Raw genomic sequence first — 21,895 nt, 5'->3', positions numbered from 1 at the left:
TTGGTTCTCACAATGATGATCAGAAGTTACTAAAGTTGACAGTAGGAGTCAGAGACACTTTATATCCTACAATGTTGTGGAGAATACCATATGATAAGGACTTGTCTCATTTCCTACATCCTTTTCAAATGACTTGCTGGGCATCCATGCAAATGGGAATAATTATAGAAAACGCAAAGTTTTTAAATGATTTAAATATGAGCCCTAGCCAAATTGGCTCAGAGGATAGAGCTTCGGCCTATGAACTGAAGGGTCCTGGGTTCGATTCCAGTCAAGGGCATATACCTTGGTTACAGGTCCTCCCTGACCTGTGCCCTAGTAGCGGTGCATGCAGGAGGCAACCAATTGATGTGTTTCTCTCATATCGATATTTCTCTCTGTTTTTCCCTCTCTCTTCCACTCTCTCTAAAAATAAATGGAAAAATATCCTTGGTTAAGAATTAAAAATAGCCAAAACCGGTTTGGCTCAGTGGATAGAGCGTCGGCCTGCGGACTGAAGGGTCCCAGGTTCGATTCCGGTCAAGGGCACGTAACTTGGTTGCGGGCACATCCCCAGTGGGAGGTGTGCAGGAGGCAGCTGATCGATGTTTCTCTCTCATTGATGTTTCTAACTCTCTATCCCTCTTCCTTCCTCTCTGTAAAAAATCAATAAAATATATAAAAAAATTAAAAATAAATTAATAAAATAAAATAAATAAATAAATATGAACTGAAATTTCTAGGAGTACAACCACCATGCAAACTGCAGTAATATTGTATGTTATTGTGTCTAGAACTTAACCAAAAGATGTTCGCCATTTTGGAAAGTCACATCATAAAGAATGCAGTGTTTCAATTATATTGGGAGCCTGTATTTAGAACTGTCTTATTTGTGATAATTCTGTATGTGGGTACAAGTTACTTATTTTTCATTATGACTTCTAGTGCAGTCATGCTTGAAATTTTAAATATTGAATGTAAATCATTTACTATTTATCTTATTTTTTCATCTTTATTGTTGATAGTATTACAGATGTTCCCCCCTCTTGTCCCCTTCTTGCCCCCCACCACCCAATTCCTGACCCACCCCTGGCTTTCACCACCCTATTGTCATTTACTATTCATTATAATAGCTTCTTTATAATAAGGATAGCACAATATATTTATTTTTATAACATATTTGTAGATATAATATCTGTATATTGTATATTAAGAATGTAAAGTGGGCATATAAGATGTTATAAAGCAAGGTTTTGGGCAGGGGTGGGCAAACTTTTTGACTCGAGGGCCACAATGAGTTCTTAAATTGGACCGGAGGGCCGGAACAAAAGCATGGATAGAGTATTTGTGTGAACTAATATAAATTCAAAGTAAAGGAGTGGAGGGGAGAGCAAGAGAACCGGATAGAACAGCCAGATCCGGCCCGCAGGCCGTAGTTTGCCCAAGGCTGGTTTTGGGTCTTACGTGGTTGAGAATTTCTGCCCTACATGATCCTATCCAGCTTTAAGGTGTTAAGTCCATGAATGTACTAATGATTTCCAGGTTTAGATTTCTAACACAGAATTCTCCCTGACCTCTGGGCTCACATATGGGAATGGCTATTCAACTTCTCTTCTTGGAAGTTAAGAGGCATCTCATATTCAATATGTGCAAGACTGAACTGAGAATGTCCACTCTTGCCCTCCCCCGGCCCACAAAATATGCCACAATGTTCTTTATATCAATAAGCAGCAGCACTGTCCACTTACTTAGCTATAATGGAGTTACTTTTGATACCCAAATTTTTTTATATCCCACCTCTAATGTGTCAGAAAAACCAGTCAGATATATCTTTAAAATCCATTCATTTCTCATGACACAATCACTATCCTTTGTGTAACTAGTATTTTCTCTTGTCTAGACATCAGCAAGAGTTTCTCTTGTAACTCATTGCTTAATTTCTACTCTGGCCCACTCCCACCATATTCTCTATATAGTAGCCAGAGTTACCACTTTAAAATGTAAGTCAGACCCTAATCAAAATCCTCCAATGTGTTTCCATAATATTTGCAATAAAACTGGTATCTGCAAGTATCTATCTTATGTGATCCATGGGTATTTCTCAGACTTTATTCCCTGTAACATTTCCACTTACTCGGTTCTTATTGCATTTCTTACCAGTCCTTGAACACAAACATTAGACTGCTTCAGGGTTTTTTGCATGTCCTCTTATCCCCCCATATATTACTCCTCTGGATTCAGTGCTCTGTTCAGAGACACTCTGCTGACCTCCTATAATAGTCTGGATCCAGCCAAACCTGGAATGACTCTACATATTTTAAATGGAAGGAATTTAAACAGGGAACTAGTGACTAGTGAGGGAAGTACTGAGAAGCCAAGTCAAAAATGGTAAAGAAATCCAGAGAGTAGAAGGAAGCTACTACCATCCATTGGGACTAATTGGACATAGGGGGTAGGTGAGGTTACCAGAACCCATATATAGAACCACCATTCCAAATGATGACATATCATTCCCATCCACCCAACTAAAAATGTTTGACCTATTTATTACAATGTTCAGATTTCTCACTTTTTTCCACCTTCCTCCTAAATTCAGTCTTTTTAACCAGTCATCCCAATAAATTTAATAAAAGCAATAAGCCAAAAAATTAAAAAAATAACCTCAGTCTGCCAACCCCCAGATAGTATATATTAGAACAAAATGAATATTCATTCAGATGTAGTTTTCAAAACCAACTCCTCCTATAGCGTCAGATACCCTCTCTGATCTCATTTTCTATTACTATCTCCCTCAATGTCTGTATTCCAGCTCTAATGGCCTCCTTGCTGCTCCTGGAATATCCAAAGTAATGATAAAAACTAAGAAAAAAATAAAAATGTCTTAATTAAAAATTTTAAATTAAAAAGTAAAAGAAAAAGTGATAGGGACTTTGCACTTACTGTTTCCTTAGCCTGAACACACCTCTTTCCGAAATCCACCTTATTTGTCACCTCACCTACTTACATGTCTGCTCAAAAAGTCTGTAACTAAACACCCCATTTAAATAGCACTACCACCTTTCATCATTCTTACTTCCTTACCTTTCTTTATTTTTCTTCATAGTATTTATCACCATCTAACATGTTACATATTGATTTGTTCTTTTTGTTTATTGGAGATCTATACTGACTAGAATACAGACCCTATCAGAACAGAGACCTTTTTAGTTTTAGTCAATTTCCAGAGACTAGTGCTGAATCTGGAACATAGTATGTGTTTAATAAATATTTGATTATTTGGCAAAATAACAAATAGTTTAAATGTTATCTTCCACAAATGTCTAACCATTATAATTTGCTGGCCATAGCCAAAAAGCAAACAAACAAGAAACACAGTATTTCTAGTCACTCCTTTGCAGATATTGCAATTAAATAATTCATATTGATTATGGGTTTAGAGGACTAAAGTTTATAATGTGTGAATATGAATAATGTAAAACTCATGATGTTTCATATATTTGAATATAATCCATGTTCTTCAAATATGTCAATATGTTCAAACTTAGTTTGTATCTCTCCTTTTGGCATGTCCTTAAAAAGCAGCTCAGTATTCAATAGGAGTATTTTGGTTTTTACATTTTTGCAGCAACCAAAAGCTAGTCACAGACATAAATAATGTAAGGTGGATGCCATAACTGTTCCAAAATATGCTGTCATTATAAAATAAAGACATTATTATTATTAATAAGTCATTAACTGGCATACTAACTCCATTTGGAGTTCCCCAAAATGGAAAAAAAACAACCACTTTAAATACGTCACACATATGTTTTAATCTTTTTTTAAAAAATATATTTTATTGATTTTTTACAGAGAGGAAGGGTGAAGGATAGAGAGCTAGAAACATCGATGAGAGAGAAACATCGATCAGCTGCCTTCTGCACACATCCCACTGGGGATGTGCCCGCAACCAAGGTACATGCCCTTGACCGGAATCGAACCCAGGACCCTTCAGTCCGCAGGCCGACGCTCTATCCACTGAGCCAAACCGGTTTCGGCTGTTTTAATCTTTTAATAAACAATCAGCTAGATGAAGTATGAGACATGCCTGGCTAAGAGAGTGATACTGAAGTAAGTAGAGATAGAGTTATCGCCTCCTTTTTGGCCCTCCCTTTAACTAAAGCTCTACCTAAGACTAGTTGCACTGTAAATATCAATGTATTATGTGATCAAGGCAAATCCATGATATCATATGGCCCTGTTTTCCCACTTTGAATTCTCAAAGTTAACCATATCTTCTGATTGTAGCCAGATTTTCCAGTAGAAAATATGGGAATTGATACCCAAGATTTAAGAAAAAGCTGTTATGAGCTCTTTGTTGCATTTTTGCCAGTTATTGTCAATACACTAATTATTGAATGGAACAATGGCAATATTTTTAAATTAATTACATGTGGATATTAGGTATATAATGCTTTTATAGTACAACTCAGACCCCTCAAGAGTAAGCTGCTATTTAAATGATTAAAATAATTACAGTGTAACATTATCTCAGACATTATTCAAAAATAATATCTAATGAAGAAAGTAATAAGCTATTTTGAACAGTTAGATCAAGCTAACAGGCAATCTGTCACCATACATCTGATTTTGATTCTAGAAGACCAACAAAATATTAATTCAATTCAAAGAAAAATCTACTTGGATAATTCACTACACCCCCCTCTACCATGATCATTTCAGGGAAAAACCTGAACTACTTCAGAGGTTTGAAGAGACTTCTAAACTTCAATAAGTCTTTCACACACTTAGGAGATGCAACTACAGGCCTAGGTAAAATAAAAGGCTAGACAACAAATACAAAACTTTGATACTGTGCTACACAGCTGCTTCATTTGCTTCATGGACACTCTACAGCTGGGTGTAGTTGATTAATCTTAGAAAAAATCATGCATGTGGTGGTCTTAAACCTGTTTGTTAGACCTGCCCAGGCGGAACATATTTCAGGGAAGAAAAAGTCACTGTGGAATATCTCTAACTGATTTTTAAAAAGTAAAAACTTTGATATTCAAACTAGAGGCCTGGTGCACGAATTTGTGCATGGGTGGGGTCCGGCTGGCCTGCCTCGATTGGGCTGGGGGGGTCTGATCGGGGGCCAGGCTGGCTGGGGGGGGGGCAGTGGGCAGTTGGTGAGCTGGCCCCACCCCCTGGTCAAACTGGCCAAACTCCCGGTCAAGGGGACAATTTGCATATTAGGCTTTTATTATATAGGATTCTTAAGTTCTCCTTAGTATTTCCTATAACTACTGCACTTAAAAATGTGTTTTAATCAATCCTTTCAGAATAAAAACCCGTGATCCTTGATCTCAGGAGCAATGTTCCCATTTTCCCTCCATAATTATAATTCCATTGTTTTAAGGCCAGATAGTGGCACAATTATTTAGGGGTTCTCTGCATGAATGCTTGACATTTTTTCCAAATCAACAAATATTTAAAGTCAACAACCAAGAAGGTCTTTATTAATTGAAAAGCAACTGACTGGAACTGAACTCTGAATAAAATGATCTTGTTTATCCCTCAATGACATACTACATGAAATAAGAGGATAAAACTTAAACTATGAAGTATTCCTAATAGAGATTAAAATAAATGATGAGATAATTTATTTTACTGAGCTACTGACAGTAGAAAATATGAAGAAACTCAGTAGCAATAATTAGTAATAAACCATCATGAAGTTTCTGCTTACACTGATGAATTAAATTATACCTTCATTATGTTTGTTTCCCTTCAGATGTAGAATTCTATCAATTACCATTCATTACTGAAGTTAATCCTTACCATATTGATATTTGAACCAGAAAAGAACTTCACTCATTCTTGGTCAAAGGGTACAAAACAATTATGATTATATCAAGTAGTTGTCCTAAGAATTACTGTTTCCAAACTATACCAGTGTTTTTCTAACCCTGTATTATCGTGAGCTCTTTGAATGCTATCACATGAACAAAGCCTGGTTTTTCATGATTCCAAGTAGGTCAATACTGCTCAAAGATCTTTTGATTAATTTCATTGTTTTCCCATGAGATCCAATGTTACATATTTCTCCATTTTCTTCAACTTTCCAATACCAAGCCAGTTGTCCTTTCTATAGACAAAGAATTTTATACTATCATTTTTTTAACTGTGTGATATAAGCTTTTCAATTGTTCTTCTTCCTAAAATATTTCTTTTATTATACAACTAGAGGCCCAGTGCACAAAATTTGTGTACTCAGGGGCGGTCCCTCAGCCCAGCCTGAGCCCTCTCGCAGTACGGGAGCCCTCGGGCGATGTTCAACTGCTGCAGAGGCGGGAGACGCTCCTGCCACCACCCCTGTGCTCGCCAGCCATGAGCCCAGCTTCTGGCTGAGTGGCGCTCCCCCTGTGGGAGCACACTGACCACTAGGGGGCAGCTCCTGCATTGAGCATCTGTCCCCAGGTGGTCAGTGCACATCATAGCAACCGGTTGTTCTGCCGTTTGGTCGATTTATGTATTAGCCTTTTATTATATAGGATACATATATTGTCCTTTCCTATTTTTAAAAAAACTACTTCATTTTTTTCAATGTTAACTTCTCAACCTAAGCTTACAAATCCATTCCTTCTACTCCCCAGTTTCCATCCCCTCTCCTCCATTGACTCTCCTCCAGCTCCCAGCACCATAGTCTTCCCTTGATTCTAACTGATCCATCTAGCAAGTTATTAATACTATTTTCATTATGATGCTCTAAATTCTTTAAAGGTTCCTTAGCATCTCTATGTTATTCTAATATCTTGTCTAGGCATTCAAGATCTTCACCAAGCTGACCCTAAGAGGATTTTCTATACTATTCCCTAGAACAAAATCTTTGCTTTTGCTAGGCTGATTGACTTATCCTTCTTAAATATGGTTTAATCATTATCTTCCCTGACTTTTGACAATGCTGTGAATTTCACTTAAACGACCTACTTCTTCCCTCATTTCCCTGATTTTCCAGGTTCAGCTCAAATTTTATCGTCTCTGTGAAGCTTCTCTTATAACCCTAGACTACATGTTCTGATTCCCTAAAGTTTTCACAAACCAATTCCTAGTTTAGCACTCAATTATAAATACCTTTATTTACAACTGCATTCATGTTTATGCCTGCATCTTTTCCTTTGAGGAATCAACCTAAACAGTCAAGAAAATATTAAGAATGAATATTTCTTTTATTACATAGAACTCTTAATATCACCTCTCAAATAATAAAAAAAAATATATTTATTGAACAAATGAGTAAAATACTACTTCCAATAGACCTGCTATTAAGAATGACCACTATTTCAGAGATGTAGTAGGTGGATACCACAGGAAAGGTCATGCAAGAACTGGAAGATTTGTGTGATATCAATCCCAACTGTCAATTATTTTAAGAGTAAAACCAACCACCAATTTTAAAATAATGCTGTCTAAAACAAAGGAAAAAGGGGGTAGAAAAATGGCGGTGGAATAGACAGACGTATTCTGAGCCTTGTCCCGGAGCAGAAAGAAAGAACAGCTGAGGGTCGCACGAGGAGTGTTTGTTGGCAAGTTAAGGGACAGCTAAACTCCAGGAGAAGGTGGGGTACTGCTAGACGGGGTTCCCCTGACCAGGCAGCCCCCACTGCGGCTGGGTCCCCTCCTGGAGCTACGGGCTCAGATGCAGAAACTGCACCATCTTGAAAGGGAAAGTGGAGCTTATCGGAAGCCTGAGAATCTACAACTGCGGCACCCACGGAACAGCTGTGAGCCCCAGAACAATGGTCCCCAATTGGCACAAACAAGTGAATTCAGAGGAGCTCTACACTCCACCACGGAAAGGTCAGATTTCGCCTGGGATAAGGTGAGGTCTCTGCTCCTGGCGGGAGAGAGGAAAGCGTGTTTTGCGGGAGCTGGAGGACCAGGGAAGTCCGTGCCTAGAATTATCCGTGGCTGTTGGGGCTGGCGTGATCCGTGAATGTGGAAGGGGATCCTCAGAGCTGCTAACAGAGGGGATCTCTAAAAAGAAACCCATTTTGATCTGTGTGCAGGGACAGCCTAAGAATTTCAAAGGTGTGTCGGCTGCTTAGACTTGCGCGCAGACCCATTGTTCGCACACTTGGGCTTTTTCCTCTTCAAATCCTTGCTTCTGATTACTAAGCCCAATACATAGGATCACCCAGTTGGGGGTCACCCTTGGAGACTGCAGGGGGAAGTTGTTTTTCTGGAACCTGGGGATCGGAGCGGGGAGTGACCATCGGAGAGCCAGCTCTGAGGCAGCCCACTCCCACAAACCGGTAGTGAGTGCCACAGGGAAAGAAGGCTCTAACACTGCCTAGAGAGGCCATATATAGACCCGGAGTCAATCCGGAAACACTGCCACACAGGGGCTGAATCACAAATTGACACTTGTGTAATCAAAAATAAAGGAATACAAGAAATTAAGACATATCGCCTGCTTCAAAATCAGGACTGGCTTACAACACTGAGGAGCTGTGGAACGCAGGGAACTGCAATACTGTCCGGACTGAGAAACACACGTGCCAAACAGAACAATAGAGGAACTGAATGACCTTCACTACTGCACATTTTATTTTATTTTTTATTTTCATTTTTTGCATCTTTTACTCAAGAAACTATTTTTTTTCTTTTTTCCTCACTTGATTTTACCTTTTTAATTATTACATTTTTATTTTCAATCAGTATTATTACTACTACTATTTTACCTTTTTTTTAAGTATCATTTCATTTTCTCTTTATTTTACTTTGGGATTAGTGTTCTACATTCTATTTTCATCTTTCCTTTAGCATCATTTTAATCTATCTCAACTCTACCTTTATGCCATCACTCTCTTCCTAACCTTTCTCATTTTGGTGTCCTGTTTATCGTACCCCTTTCCTGCTTTAGATTTTCCAAATTCTTTCTGTTTACCCCCTGTTAAAATTTCACCCTACTTATATATCTAATCTCCAATCCCCAGCTCCAAGTCCAAACACACCTCTCTCTTCGCTATCTTAACTATCCAAAAAATTGTTTTTTCTCTGTCCTTTTGTTGTTGTTTGCTTGAATGTTGATTATATCTAATTTTTATGCTTTTTTGTGAGATTGTTTTGCTTATTCTTTTTTTTGTTTCGTTTTTTTGTTTGCTTTGTTTTTGTTTGTTTTTTGCTTCTGTTTTCCCTTGCCTCACTTGATATTAGTTGGTGTTGTAGTTTGTATTAATCCCCAGGTACCTGTTGCTGGCATTTGCTGGGATTAGTGGTTGTTCTATTGGAGTTTTCTCCCCATATATATAGTTTGTTCCCCTTTCTCTCTTAGTCTCTTTCTTGTCTCTCTTATTTTTTTTTCCTTTTCCCAATTTCATTTTGACACTCCTCTTTTTTTCTTTCTTTCTTTCTTTCTTTCTTTCTTTCTTTCTTCCTTCCTTCCTTCCTTCCTTCCTTCCTTCCTTCCTTTCTTCCTTTCTTCCTTTTTCCTCTTCCTCTTTCTCTCCTATCCCCTAATTTGCCTTTCTCTGGAGGTCACCTTTATTGCAGGTTATTAATATCATGAATACATTTCTGTTCAGTGCCTTGTATGTTGTACCTGATTGTGTTGTATTTTGTGCCTTTAAATCAACACAGGAGAGAAAGAACTACATAACCAGATACCTGGAGAAGAGAGACCATGGGGAGACAAAGAAACAGCCCGCATATGAAAGAAAAGCAGGCATCACCAGAAAAGGAAGTAAACGAAATGGAGGCAAGCAACCTGCCAGAGAAACAATTCAGAGAAATGGTCATAAGGTGACTGAAAAGAATGGAAGACAAATTCGACAATATGAGTAAGAACCAAGAGGAAATGAAGAAGAACAAAGAAGAAATGAAAAATGACATCGCTGCTATAAAGAATTCAATAGAAAGCATCAAGAGTAGACAAGAAGAAGCAGAGGACCGCATCAGTGAGCTAGAAGACAAGATGGAAAAATATACCCAAGTAGAGCAGCTTCTAGAAAAAAAAATTAAAAAGCAGGAGGAGAGCCTAAGGGAACTTTGGGACACCACGAAACAAAACAACATCCGCGTAATAGGGGTCCCAGAAGGAAAGGAAATTGAGCAAGGGATAGAAAACCTGTTTGAAGAAATAATGACAAAAAACTTACCTGATATAGGGAAGAAAAAACCCACACAAATCCAAGAAGCTCACAGAGTCCCAAGCAAAATGAACCCCAAAAGACCGACACCAAGGTACATTATAACTAAATTGGCAAATACCAACGACAAAGTAAGTATCTTAAAAGCGGCAAGAGAGAGAAAGAAAATTACATACAAAGGAACCCCCATCAGACTAACCACTGATTTTGCAACAGAAACGAATCAGGCCAGAAGGGAATGGAATGAAATATACAAAATCATGCAAAGGAAGGGTCTGAATCCAAGAATACTGTACCCAGCAAGGCTATCTATCAAAATTGAAGGTGAAATCAGGAACTTCACAGACAAAAAAAAGGACTAAGGTAATTTATTACCACCAAACCAGCAATGCAAGAAATGCTAAAGGGTCTGTTATAAAAAAAAAAAAAGAAAGAAATAGAAAGTGAAGAAGGAACACTGGGGTAAAGAATAAAAATGGCAACAAATAAGATCCTATCAATAATAACGTTAAATGTAAATGGATTAAATGCCCCAATCAAAAGACACAGGGTAACGGATTGGATAAGAAAACATGACCCATATATCTTCTGTCTACAAGAAACCCACTTCAGAAAAAAAGACGCACACAGACTGAAGTTGAAGGGATGGAAAAAGGTTTTTCAGGTGAATGGAAATGAAAAAAAAGCTGGGGAGCAATACTTATATCTGACAAATTAGATCTTAAAGTGAAGGACATAACAAGAGATAAGGAAGGCCACTTCATAATACTAAAGGGAGCAATCCAACAAGAAGAAATAACTCTGGTAAACATATATGCACCCAATACAGGAGCACCCAAATACATTAAAAACCTCTTGGAAGATATCAAGGGAGAGATTGACAGCAATTCAATCACAGTAGAGACTTTAATACCCCACTATCACCATTGGACAAAGCCTCTAAACAAAAAATCAGCAAAGAAACATCAATCCTAAATGACTCACCAGACCAGAGGGAATTAATTGACATCTTCAGAACATTTCACCCCAAAGCCACAGAATATACATTCTTCTCAAGTGCACATGGGTCATTTTCAAAGATAGACCATATGTTGGGACATAAGAAAAGTCTCTTCAAATTCAAGAAGATAGAAATCATATCAAGCGTCTTTACAGACCACAATGGCATAAAACTGGAAATCAACTACAATAAAAACAATCCAAAAAAATCAAACACATGGAAACTAAACAGCATGCTATTAAACAATGACTGGGTTACCAGAGAGATTAAGGAAGAAATAAAAAAACATCATGGCAACAAATGACAATGAAAACACAACAATCCAAAATCTATGGGACACAGCGAAAGCAGTCTTGAGACGGAAGTTCATAGCTCTACAAGCATACTGCAAAAAACAAGAAAATATGGTAATAAGTTACCTAACCCTACAACTCAAAGAGTTAGAAAAAGAGCAACAAGAAAATCCCCATGTAAGCAGAAGGAAGGAAATAATAAAGATCAGGGCGGAGATAAATGACGTAGAGACCATAGAAACAATACAAAAGATCAACAAAAACAAGAGCTGGTTCTTTGAAAGGATAAACAAGATTGATGAACCTTTAGCCAGGCTCACCAAGAAGCAAAGAGAGAGGACCCAAATAAACAAAATCAGAAATGAAAGAGGTGAAATAACAACAGATCCCACCAAAATACAAAGGATTGTTAAAAAATACTATGCCGAAACCGGTTTGGCTCAGTGGATAGAGCATCAGCCTGGTGACTGAAAGGTCCCAGATTTGATTCCGGTCAAGGGCATGTACCTTGGTTGCTGGCACATCCTCAGTGGGAGGTGTGCAGGAGGCAGCTGATCGATGTTTCTCTCTCATTGATGTTTCTAGCTCTCTATCCCTCTCCCTTCCTCTCTGTGAAATATCAATAAAATACATTTAAAAAAAAATACTATGAACAACTCTATGTCAACAAACTGGACAACCTGGAGGAAATGGACATATTCCTAGAAAAATATAACCTTCCAAAACTCAATCAGGAAGAATCTAAACAGCTCAATATGCCAGTAACTATGGAAGAAATTGAAGCAGTCATCAAAAAGCTTCCGGCATACAAAAGCCCGGGGCCAGATGGCTTCACAGGAGAGTTTTACCAAACATTCAAGGAAGAACTAAAACCTATCCTCCTCAGACTATTCCAAAAAATTCAAGAGGAAGGAACACTTCCAAGCTCCTTCTATGAAGCCAGCATCACCCTAATACCAAAACCAGATTAAGACAACACAATGAAAGAGAATTACAAGCCAATATCCCTCATGAACATAGATGCCAAAATCCTCAACAAAATTCCAGCAAATCGGCTCCAGCACTACATCAGAAAGATCATACACCATGACCAAGTAGGATTTATCCCAGGAATGCAAGGATGGTACAATATCCGCAAATCAATAAACGTGATACATCACATAAACAAATTGAGAGATAAAATTAACATAGTCATATCAATTGATGCAGAAAAAGCATTTGACAAAATCCAACACCCTTTCTTGATAAAAACTCTCAACAAGGTGTGAATAGAAGGATCATACCTCAACACAATAAAAGCGATATATGATAAACCCACAACTAACATCATACTCAATGGGCAAAAACGAAAACTATTTGCCCTAAGAACAGGAACAAGACAGGGATGCCCACTCTCACCACTCCTGTTCAACATAGTACTGGAAGTATTAGCCATTGCGATCAGACAAGAAGAAGAAATAGAAGGCATCCAAATTGGAAAAGAAGAAGTAAAGCTGTCCTTATTTGCAGATGACATGATATTGTACATAGAAAACTCAAAAGACTCCATCCAAAAACTAATAGACTTAATAAATGAATTCGGCAATGTAGCAGGACACAAAATTAATGCCAAGAAATCTATGACATTTATATACAACAATAGTGAACTTACAGAAAGAGAGACTAAAAAAGCAATCCCATTTACCATCGCACCAAAAAAATTAAGATACCTAGGAATAAACTTAACTAAGGAGGTAAAAGACCTATACGTGGAAAACTACAGGACACTGAAGAAAGAGATAGAGGAAGATGTAAACAGATGGAAGAACATACCATGTTCACGGATTGGTAGAATCAACATCATTAAAATGTCCATACTACCCAAAGCAATCTACAGATTCAATGCACTCCCCATTAAAATACCAATGGCATATTTCACAGACCTAGAAAGAACTCTCCAAAAATTCATCTGGAATAAAAAAAGACCCCGAATAGCCACAGCAATCCTGAGAAAGAAGAATAAAGTAGGAGGGATCTCAATACCAGATTTCAAGCTGTATTACAAAGCCACTGTCCTCAAAACAGCGTGGTACTGGCACAAGAACAGACATATAGACCAATGGAATAGAATAGAGAATCCAGATATTGACCCAAACCACTATGCTCAATTAATATTTGACAAAGGAGGCATGAGCATACAATGGAGTCAAGACAGTCTCTTCAATAAATGGTGTTGGGAAAATTGGACAGATACATGCAAAAAAATGAAACTAGATCACCAACTTACACCATACACAAAAATTAACTCAAATTGCATACTGGACTTAAACATAAGACGGGAAACCATAAAAATACTAGAGGAATCCACAGGCAGCAAAATCTCAGACATATGCTGAAAGAACTTCTTCACTGACACTGCCCCTAGGGCAATGGAAGCCAAAGAGAAAATAAACAAATGGGACTACATCAAAATAAAAAGCTTTTTCACAGCAATAGAAACCATCAACAAAACAAGAAACCCCATGGTATGGGAGAACATATTTGCAAATGTTATCACTGATAAAGGTTTAATCTCCAACATTTACAGGGAACTCATACAACTCAACAAAAGGAAGATAAACAATCCAATAAAGAAATGGGCAACGGACCTAAATGGAATCTTTTCGAAAGAATACAGAAGGAAGGCCAAGAGACACATGAAACATGCTCAAAGTCACTAATTATCTGAGAGATGCAAATCAAAACGACCATGTGATACCATCTCACACCTGTCAGAATGTTTATCATCAACAAATCAACAAACGACAAGTGTTGGTGAGGATGCGGAGAAAAAGGAACCCTCGTGCACTTCTGGTGGGAATGCAGACTGTTGCAGCCACTGTGGAGAACAGTATGGAGTTTCCTCAAAAAACTGAAAATGGAACTCCCATTTGACCCAGTAATCCCACTCCTAGGAATATATCCTAAGAAACTAGAAACACCAATCAGAAAGGATATATGCACCCCTATGTTCATGGCAGCACAATTTACAATAGCTAAGATTTGGAAACAGTCTAGGTATCCGTCAGCAGATGACTGGATCAGAAAACTATGGTACATCTACACAATGGAATACTATGCTGCCATAAAAAAGAAGGAATTCTTACCATTTGTAGCAACCTGGATGGAATTGGAGAACATTATGCTAAGTGAAATAAGCCAGTCAGTGAAAAAAAAAATCACATGATCTCACTCATTTGTGGATAATAAAAAACATTATAAACTGATGAACAAAAAGATAGATACAGAGGCAGTAAAGCATCAGACTGTCAAATTACAGCGGGAAGGTTAGGGAGAGGTGGGGGAAATAAGAGATCAACTGAAGGACTTACATGCATGCATATAAGAATAACCAATGGATGCAAAACACTGGGGGTGAGGGCATGTATGGGAGTGGGGTGGGGGGGCAATGGTAAGATATGTATAATACCTTAATAAAAAAATTTCAAAAAATAAAAAATAAAACAAAGGAAAAAATAGTTCCGTGTTCCCACCATTGCCAGTACATCTGACAAGTAGGCGGAAACCTGTGATTTGCAAACACAGTGAATAATACATTATTAAAATGTACTACATCTTCTAGAATTTTATGCAATATACTTTCTAAGGCGTGGGGACTCTGGCTTTTTTCATTAAACATGATTATTTTCAGATTAATCCATCTTGTTACATGTATCTATAGTTTCTTTATTAGTATTGTTAGGTATTATTCCATTATATGAGTATACCACAATTGTTTTTTTTTTATCCATTCAGCTGTTAGTAGATATTTGGGTTGTCTCCAGGTTTTGGCTATTACAAATAAAGCTGCTGTGAAGATTTGAAAATAAAAATTACTAATATCCGAAATATTCTAATTCTAAAATGCATCTTATAAGAAGAAAACATAATATCAAAACTGTATAAGTAAACAAACAACAGCCCTAACTGGTTTGGCTCAGTAGATAGAGCGTTGGCCTGCAGACTCAAGGGTCCCAGGTTCTATTCCAGTCAAGGGCATGTACCTTGGTTGCGGGCACATCCCCAGTGGGGAGTGTGCAGGAGGCAGCTGATGGATGTTTCTCTCTCATCCATGTTTCTAACTCTCTATCCCTCTCCCTTCCTCTCTGTAAAAAATCAATAAAATATATTTAAAAAAGAAAAGAAAAGAAAACAAACAACAGCTTTAGAATATATATACATTTCTATACATGCTGGCAATTCTACTACTTAGACACAAATTATTATATGATTCATTATTTTCAAAGCATGTATCTTAAAACAATATGTTCTACATACCTGTCCAGTCTCCTACTATTTTAAGGTGGACCCCGAATGTTGCTTTGGTTTCAGTAGGACACTACAATAAATAAATAAATACTAGAATCAATTATGAATAATAATTATGTATTACCAGGTACGATTGAATTGCAACTTTTAGTCTCACAGCAAGTTCCCCAAATCAATATAAAACAGAAAGCAATGGAATAAAAATGTATATAGATAGTCACTAGTAGAAGTAAAGAGCAATGTCAACTAGTCAATATGACAATATAAATTTCTCTAAAAACCTGTAAACATTTAAATAAAACAATTTAATATAGTCTCAAACTGCTAGTATATTGTATCTTACTATAAATCTTGCTTAAATATCTTTTGAGTTAAAATATTTAAGAGGTCACAGCTTTTACTACAAAGGCAGAATGTACACTAAAATTTTTGATGTATTTTTCTCTCCTGATACTATCATATGCTTCACATTCTAACAAAGTTTGGAGAAAAGAAAAATATAATTCTCAATGTGACTTAAATATTCCATATCCAAAGAGGAAACTGATACTGAAAGCATTCCATTCCCTTCTATTTCATTCCTTTAATTCTTAGAAGCTATCTGGAGTGCTATTCTCAGAAGATACCTGGAGTGATATCCCCAGGCAGGGGCACCTGGGGAGGAGAGTGAGTTATGGTAACAAAAATAAGAAACAGTATCTGTGGCCCATGTTTATAAAATCTAGAAAAGACCCACATAGTAAAAATGAGAGAATAGTATAGTTCACAATAAGAAAATGCAGAATCTCCTTTAATTTTCCAGAATCCCAATCCCTTATTCACAATTCCAAAATTCAACAGTTCTGAAAAATGAGTATTTTTATAGCTCGGGGGCAATATCTGACTTGAATTGATGGAAGGGTGATGATGAGAGGCTAATACTTCTATATAAAAATTCAAACAGAAGCATTTCCCTACAGAAATATCAATTTGTTTAAGAATGCTGCCTCACATCCTACTAGAGATCTTATATAAGGAATATGCATACCCTTTAAAATACACAAAATTCTGAATTCTAAAAATACATCTATCCTGAAGGTTATAGATAAGGGATCACCTGTCTGTGACTACCCAGTGGTCATTGAGTACCATGTGCCAAGGACAGTGCTAAGTGCTTTCGTTCAAAATCTCACAATAACCCTGGAAAGTTGTCTTTTATAGTTAAGGAAATAGAGTCATTGACATTAAAAATATTACCTTGCTCAAGATCATAGAACTAGTAAAAAGATAAGGCAGAGTTCAGATCCAGATTTATCTAACTAAATAGTTCTTAACTATAAAGGTCACTATCTCCATTAAAAAAAAAGATGTGGCAAAAGATAAGGGTTGTTTGAGAAATCAAATGGAGTAGGAGGAGAAAACATATTGGTTGAAGATTAATTGAACCAAGGTACAATAATATATTAGGGGGAATATGGGCTGAAGTTAAAGCAAAGATGCAAGTAAATGGCAGTGGTTCTGAAGGCCCCTGTGAGAGAGAATGGGTTGCATAAAACAAGTCTATGATCCTCAAGCTCATTGTGGTGACCAATTAACAGAGATCAGGTAGGCTGTTATGAGGAGAGGAAATAAAGGAAGATGAAGATACCATGGAAATATGTAAATGACTTGTCACAGAAGTAAGGGAGCTTGGATATCAGTGAAAAAACTAAATTAAAATGTAGGTATTAATCATGTGCTCATGACAAATCACAAACAAACTAAAAAACACATGATCTAATATATGTTCAGAGCTGGGAATTAATGTAACATAGATTTCCAAACTACAACTCTGCAATTAGTGTTTCTAATAGGATTGTTACTGCTTGCAGTAATATGAAATATTAAAATAAATCAAATATATACTACTAAAATATTTCATTTATAATTATGAGTCTAATATTTATTTAATTTACATTCTGGTTTTTAATAATTCAGAGCTCAGTCAGTATTATCATTAGTAAATCTACAAATAAAATGATGTGATATGTAAAAACCACCCACCATTTTTACTTCATACTGCCTAAGACTGGCCAGAACCTCTATGCAGTAAAAGTTGTAGTTTGCAGAAAGCAAGAATCCCAACAGAGTTCCAAGCTACCAATATGATTGTCCACATGTTACTTGATGTTTCACTCACTATCTTAGGTTATGAAAAGATCTAAGCCAAGAAAATAGAATAGGGGGCAAAAAGGTCTGTCTTCATGTGACTAAGTGTATGTCTAACTTGACTTAATCTCATAATGTATTATTCTAAAGGAAAACATATACATTTGCCACGTATTCATACCCCTGCTCTATTCTTTCAGCACAGACATTGTAAAAGATAATCACATATGATGTTTAACATCTCCTCAGGTCTTGTAGGATCCTATAAAGCTTCCTCTTCTAAGAGCTGGCCAAATGCATTAATATAGCTTTTAAGGCTGATCTGCTTTGAAAAGATAAAACACAATATTGTTTCTCTCAAATTCTTGGGAATGATGCCTTTATAAATTTCCTCAGACTAGTTGTAAGAACTAAGAAGACAGATTTTAAGAGAGACTTTGGCCAATCAGATAGCTTCCAATTTGAAGGGGGCCTGCACAGAGTAACTTAGAATGATTTCAGTATGTGTGGTTTGAAAGTGACTAAAGATCTCAGAATCACATTTTAGTAGCTTTGCCAAAATAATGTTCATATACACTAACATTGCTTAAGGTACAATATAGTGATTCTTTAATGTTTTCTTAGAATTTTCTTTTTTTAAATGATAAAGATGTGTTTTTTTAAATATATTTTTATTGATTTCAGAGAGGGAGAGAGAGATAGAAACATCAATGATGAGAGAAAAATCATTGATCAGTTGCCTCCTGCATGCCCCACACTGGGCATCCAGCCCACAATCCAGGCATGTGTCCTGACTAGGATTTGAACTGTGACTTCTTGGTTCATAGGTCAATGCTCAACCACTGAGCAATGCCAGCAGGGCCTTACTATCTTTTTAAGAGTGTTGTGAAAATTTCTCAAAGGAAAGAAATAATAAAGTATTAATATCCATGCCTATCTTGTTTCTTCCAGAACATTAATAAAGAAATATATGCTTATGCCAATTTTTTCAGTTTAAAAAGTTGCAAGACAGTATGTGTAGTTAAGTTCGCATCACTAAAATAAAAATGGATATTAGTGTTTTTTCTCTATACATAGAAATTTGTTGAAGAGAATATAAAATATTCTATTATTCAACATTAACTTCTGGGAAATTAAATTAAAGATACAAAGTAAGAACTCATTTCATACACATCTATTTTTAAAAATTTATTATTAGCTTTTACAATGCTTATAATTTTAAATGTTTTAAATGTTAAATTTAAAAGTAAACATTAAAACACTGCTGAATCTTCCTTTAGTCTCACGTAAGTTACCTAGGTGAAGAGAATGGAGTTTGGCTCTTGTAGACCTTACTATAACTACCAGAATACACAGCATCTAGTTAAGGATAAGAAAATAAAGTGACAAAATTTATAACAACAGATCTGAGAAAATGTGTACTATGCTATCTTGGAGGGGGAAAAAAGCTTTTCCTTCAAATTATTTGCTCAATATGGTGTTGAGATTTTAATGTGCTCAAAAGATTTTATAACAGTTCCACAAAAATATAAACAGATATTATGTAATTATCTTACATTTGGGAACTGAATGTAAAAATGATGTCACTGCACAAGGATTTACTCAACATGGAAAAGAAATTTAAAAGCCACAATGTGTTTGTTTTTAAATTTATTAAACCAGAGGAAATGATCACAGAACATAATGTTCTTTAATCATTGTTGTGAGGACTTTATTGTTAGCTCTTTCTTCCAAAGATCTAGTTTCACATTTTCTATTCCTGCTAAACATTTCCACCAGAAATTCACTCTAAATGTAATATATCTCAAATTGCTGTTGTTTTACTTCCCAAGTTATATTCTCCTTCTCCTTCTCTTCTGTCGGGCCATAGAACCTATAAATCCTTATCAAAGCAGAGCCTCAAATCCCAGAGTAATATCAGGTATTTCTCTTCCTGCCAGCATTCAATCAATTTTCAAGTCCTTTCAAATAATCTTACCAAAGAAAGGGTCTGATCATAGCAATCTCCTATTGGTTAACCTTTTGTGTTCCCCCTATGGATAAACACCCAATTATTTTCCTTCCTATATGGCCAACCACATCTGTTCCAATTTCTTTCCAACATTATATTCCATGTTTCTCCTGATCCACTCTAATAATCTACCAAAACCAACATGGATCAATTAAAACATGACCCTGACCCTTCATTTCCTCACTTAACTAGTCTACCTTCAAAAAGGAGATCTACTTTGAGAAGCAAGCCCATCTTTCCCACATGATAATGAGAGATCTTACGTCTCAGAGAGAGGCTGGGTGTGGGCTCATGATTTAAAAAAAGAACTGTTCATGTCTGTATATGGAATAACTGAACCCGCAGATTCACCTCACTGCAAGCACAAGCCAGGCAATTACCCCTCCACAAACCCAAAGATAATCAGAGGTAAGACAAAAAGGGCTCTAGATGCAGGAATAACTAGTACAGTGGAAAGTAGAGCCAAAATGCCTGCCATTCATTAGCTCAGCAAATATTTTTTAAAGGCACACTAAGTGCCATCTCAAATTTACCTGTCCAAAACTGAGCTCTAGATATTCTCCTCATAATCTGCTCTCTGCACAGCCTTCCCTATCTCAGTTAACACAGCTCTAGTTGCTAAGACCAAAAACCTTGACCATAAGCTTGAGTCTTCTATTTCCTTCACATTCCATACCCAGTCTATCAAGAAATCCTATTAACTCTAACTTTATAATATGTTAAGAATCTGACACTTCTCACCAGCTCCACTCTGGGCCAAGCCATCATCATACCTCAACTGGATGACTGCAACAGTCTCCTAACTGGTCTTCCTGCTTCACTTCATTTAATTATTAACATAGCAGCCAGACTGATCCTGTGAAATATTAAGCTAGACATGTCATTCCTCTGCTCAAAACCCTCCAATGGCTCCCTCCACAAAGTAAAAGCAAAACCCTGTCCATGTCCTATAAACCCCATCTAATCTGACTCCTCAGGAATTCTCTGACATGATTTCCTACCACCCTTCCTTTTTCTTAGTGTATTTCCAGCCACACTGACCTCTGACATCCCCTCCTCCATTCACACACACACACACACACACACACACACACACACACACACACAGATGCAACCCAAGATATATCAAGTATAACTCAGGGTGTAAACTACCAGGTTTTTAAACAGATAAATGACATGATCTGATCTGCATCTTAAAATAATCATTCTGGCTGTTTCTTAAGATTTCCTGATAGGTTAGTAAGGGCAGGAAGAGGGAGACCCACTAGGAGGCTATGCAGATGGCAGTGGATTGGGTGTATGAAAATTATGGACATATTTTAAAGGTAGAGGCAAGAAAATTTGTGGACAGATTGTTGACTGTAGTTTTTTTTTGTGTGTGTGTTTTTTAAAAGGATACAAGTTAAGTTTACGTCCAGATTTTCAGCCTGAACAACTTGGCACTAACTGAAGAGGGTTGGAAGAGTATGGGTGGGATGGATTTGGAAAGGTTAGATTAAGAATTCAATTTTAGACATGCTAACTTACGATTTTCCTTAGAAATCCAAGTGTAAGTTTTGGGTAGACAATTGGATATATGACCTTGAATTTTAGAGTTGAAGCTGAGCTGGAAATATAAATTTGGGAGATGATAACACACAGATGCATTAATAAGTTTGAATAGGATCACCAGAGAAGTGAGTTTATCTAGAGAGAAAAAAGTTTCAGGGAATGGACACTGGAGTATTCTAATATTTAGAGGTCATGGGAATGACAAGGAACAGCAAAAAAAAAATTTAAAAAGAGTCAGAAAAATTAGGAGAAAAACCAGGTGAATGGATGTCCTGGAAGCAAAATGAACAACACATGTTAACAAAGCAAGTGATCAGCTGTGCCAAGTGCTCCTGAGAAGTCAAACCCATTGAGAACTGGGAAATGACCATTAGATTTAGCAATAACATGGTCTTGCTGACCTTGGAAATGTTTTAGTAGAGTGCAGTGGGCAGCCATTGGTGAACTTAAGAGAGAATGAGAGAAAAGGAACTGAAGAACTGAAAAATGGGGGAGAGGCTGGAAGGAGATGTGAGTC

At 36.8% G+C, this 21,895-nt stretch overlaps 1 protein-coding gene across 1 annotated transcript in view; it reads right to left on the bottom strand.

Annotated features, from left to right (window-relative positions):
• The window catches only part of NOX4 (NADPH oxidase 4), a 169,721-nt gene that overhangs the window by 71,865 nt on the left and 75,961 nt on the right, over positions 1-21,895 (bottom strand). Inside the window, exon 12 of the mRNA XM_080640037.1 lies at positions 15,699-15,759. Coding sequence (XP_080496163.1) covers positions 15,699-15,759 — 61 coding nt within the window. The remainder of the gene's footprint in view (positions 1-15,698; positions 15,760-21,895) is intronic.

The sequence above is a fragment of the Plecotus auritus genome (genome assembly GCF_963455305.1).
Source record: "Plecotus auritus genome assembly, chromosome: 9".
NCBI classification, from domain to species: domain Eukaryota; kingdom Metazoa; phylum Chordata; class Mammalia; order Chiroptera; family Vespertilionidae; genus Plecotus; species Plecotus auritus.
Note: the sequence above shows the minus strand (reverse complement) of the source record. Positions and strands in the feature narration are given on the sequence as shown.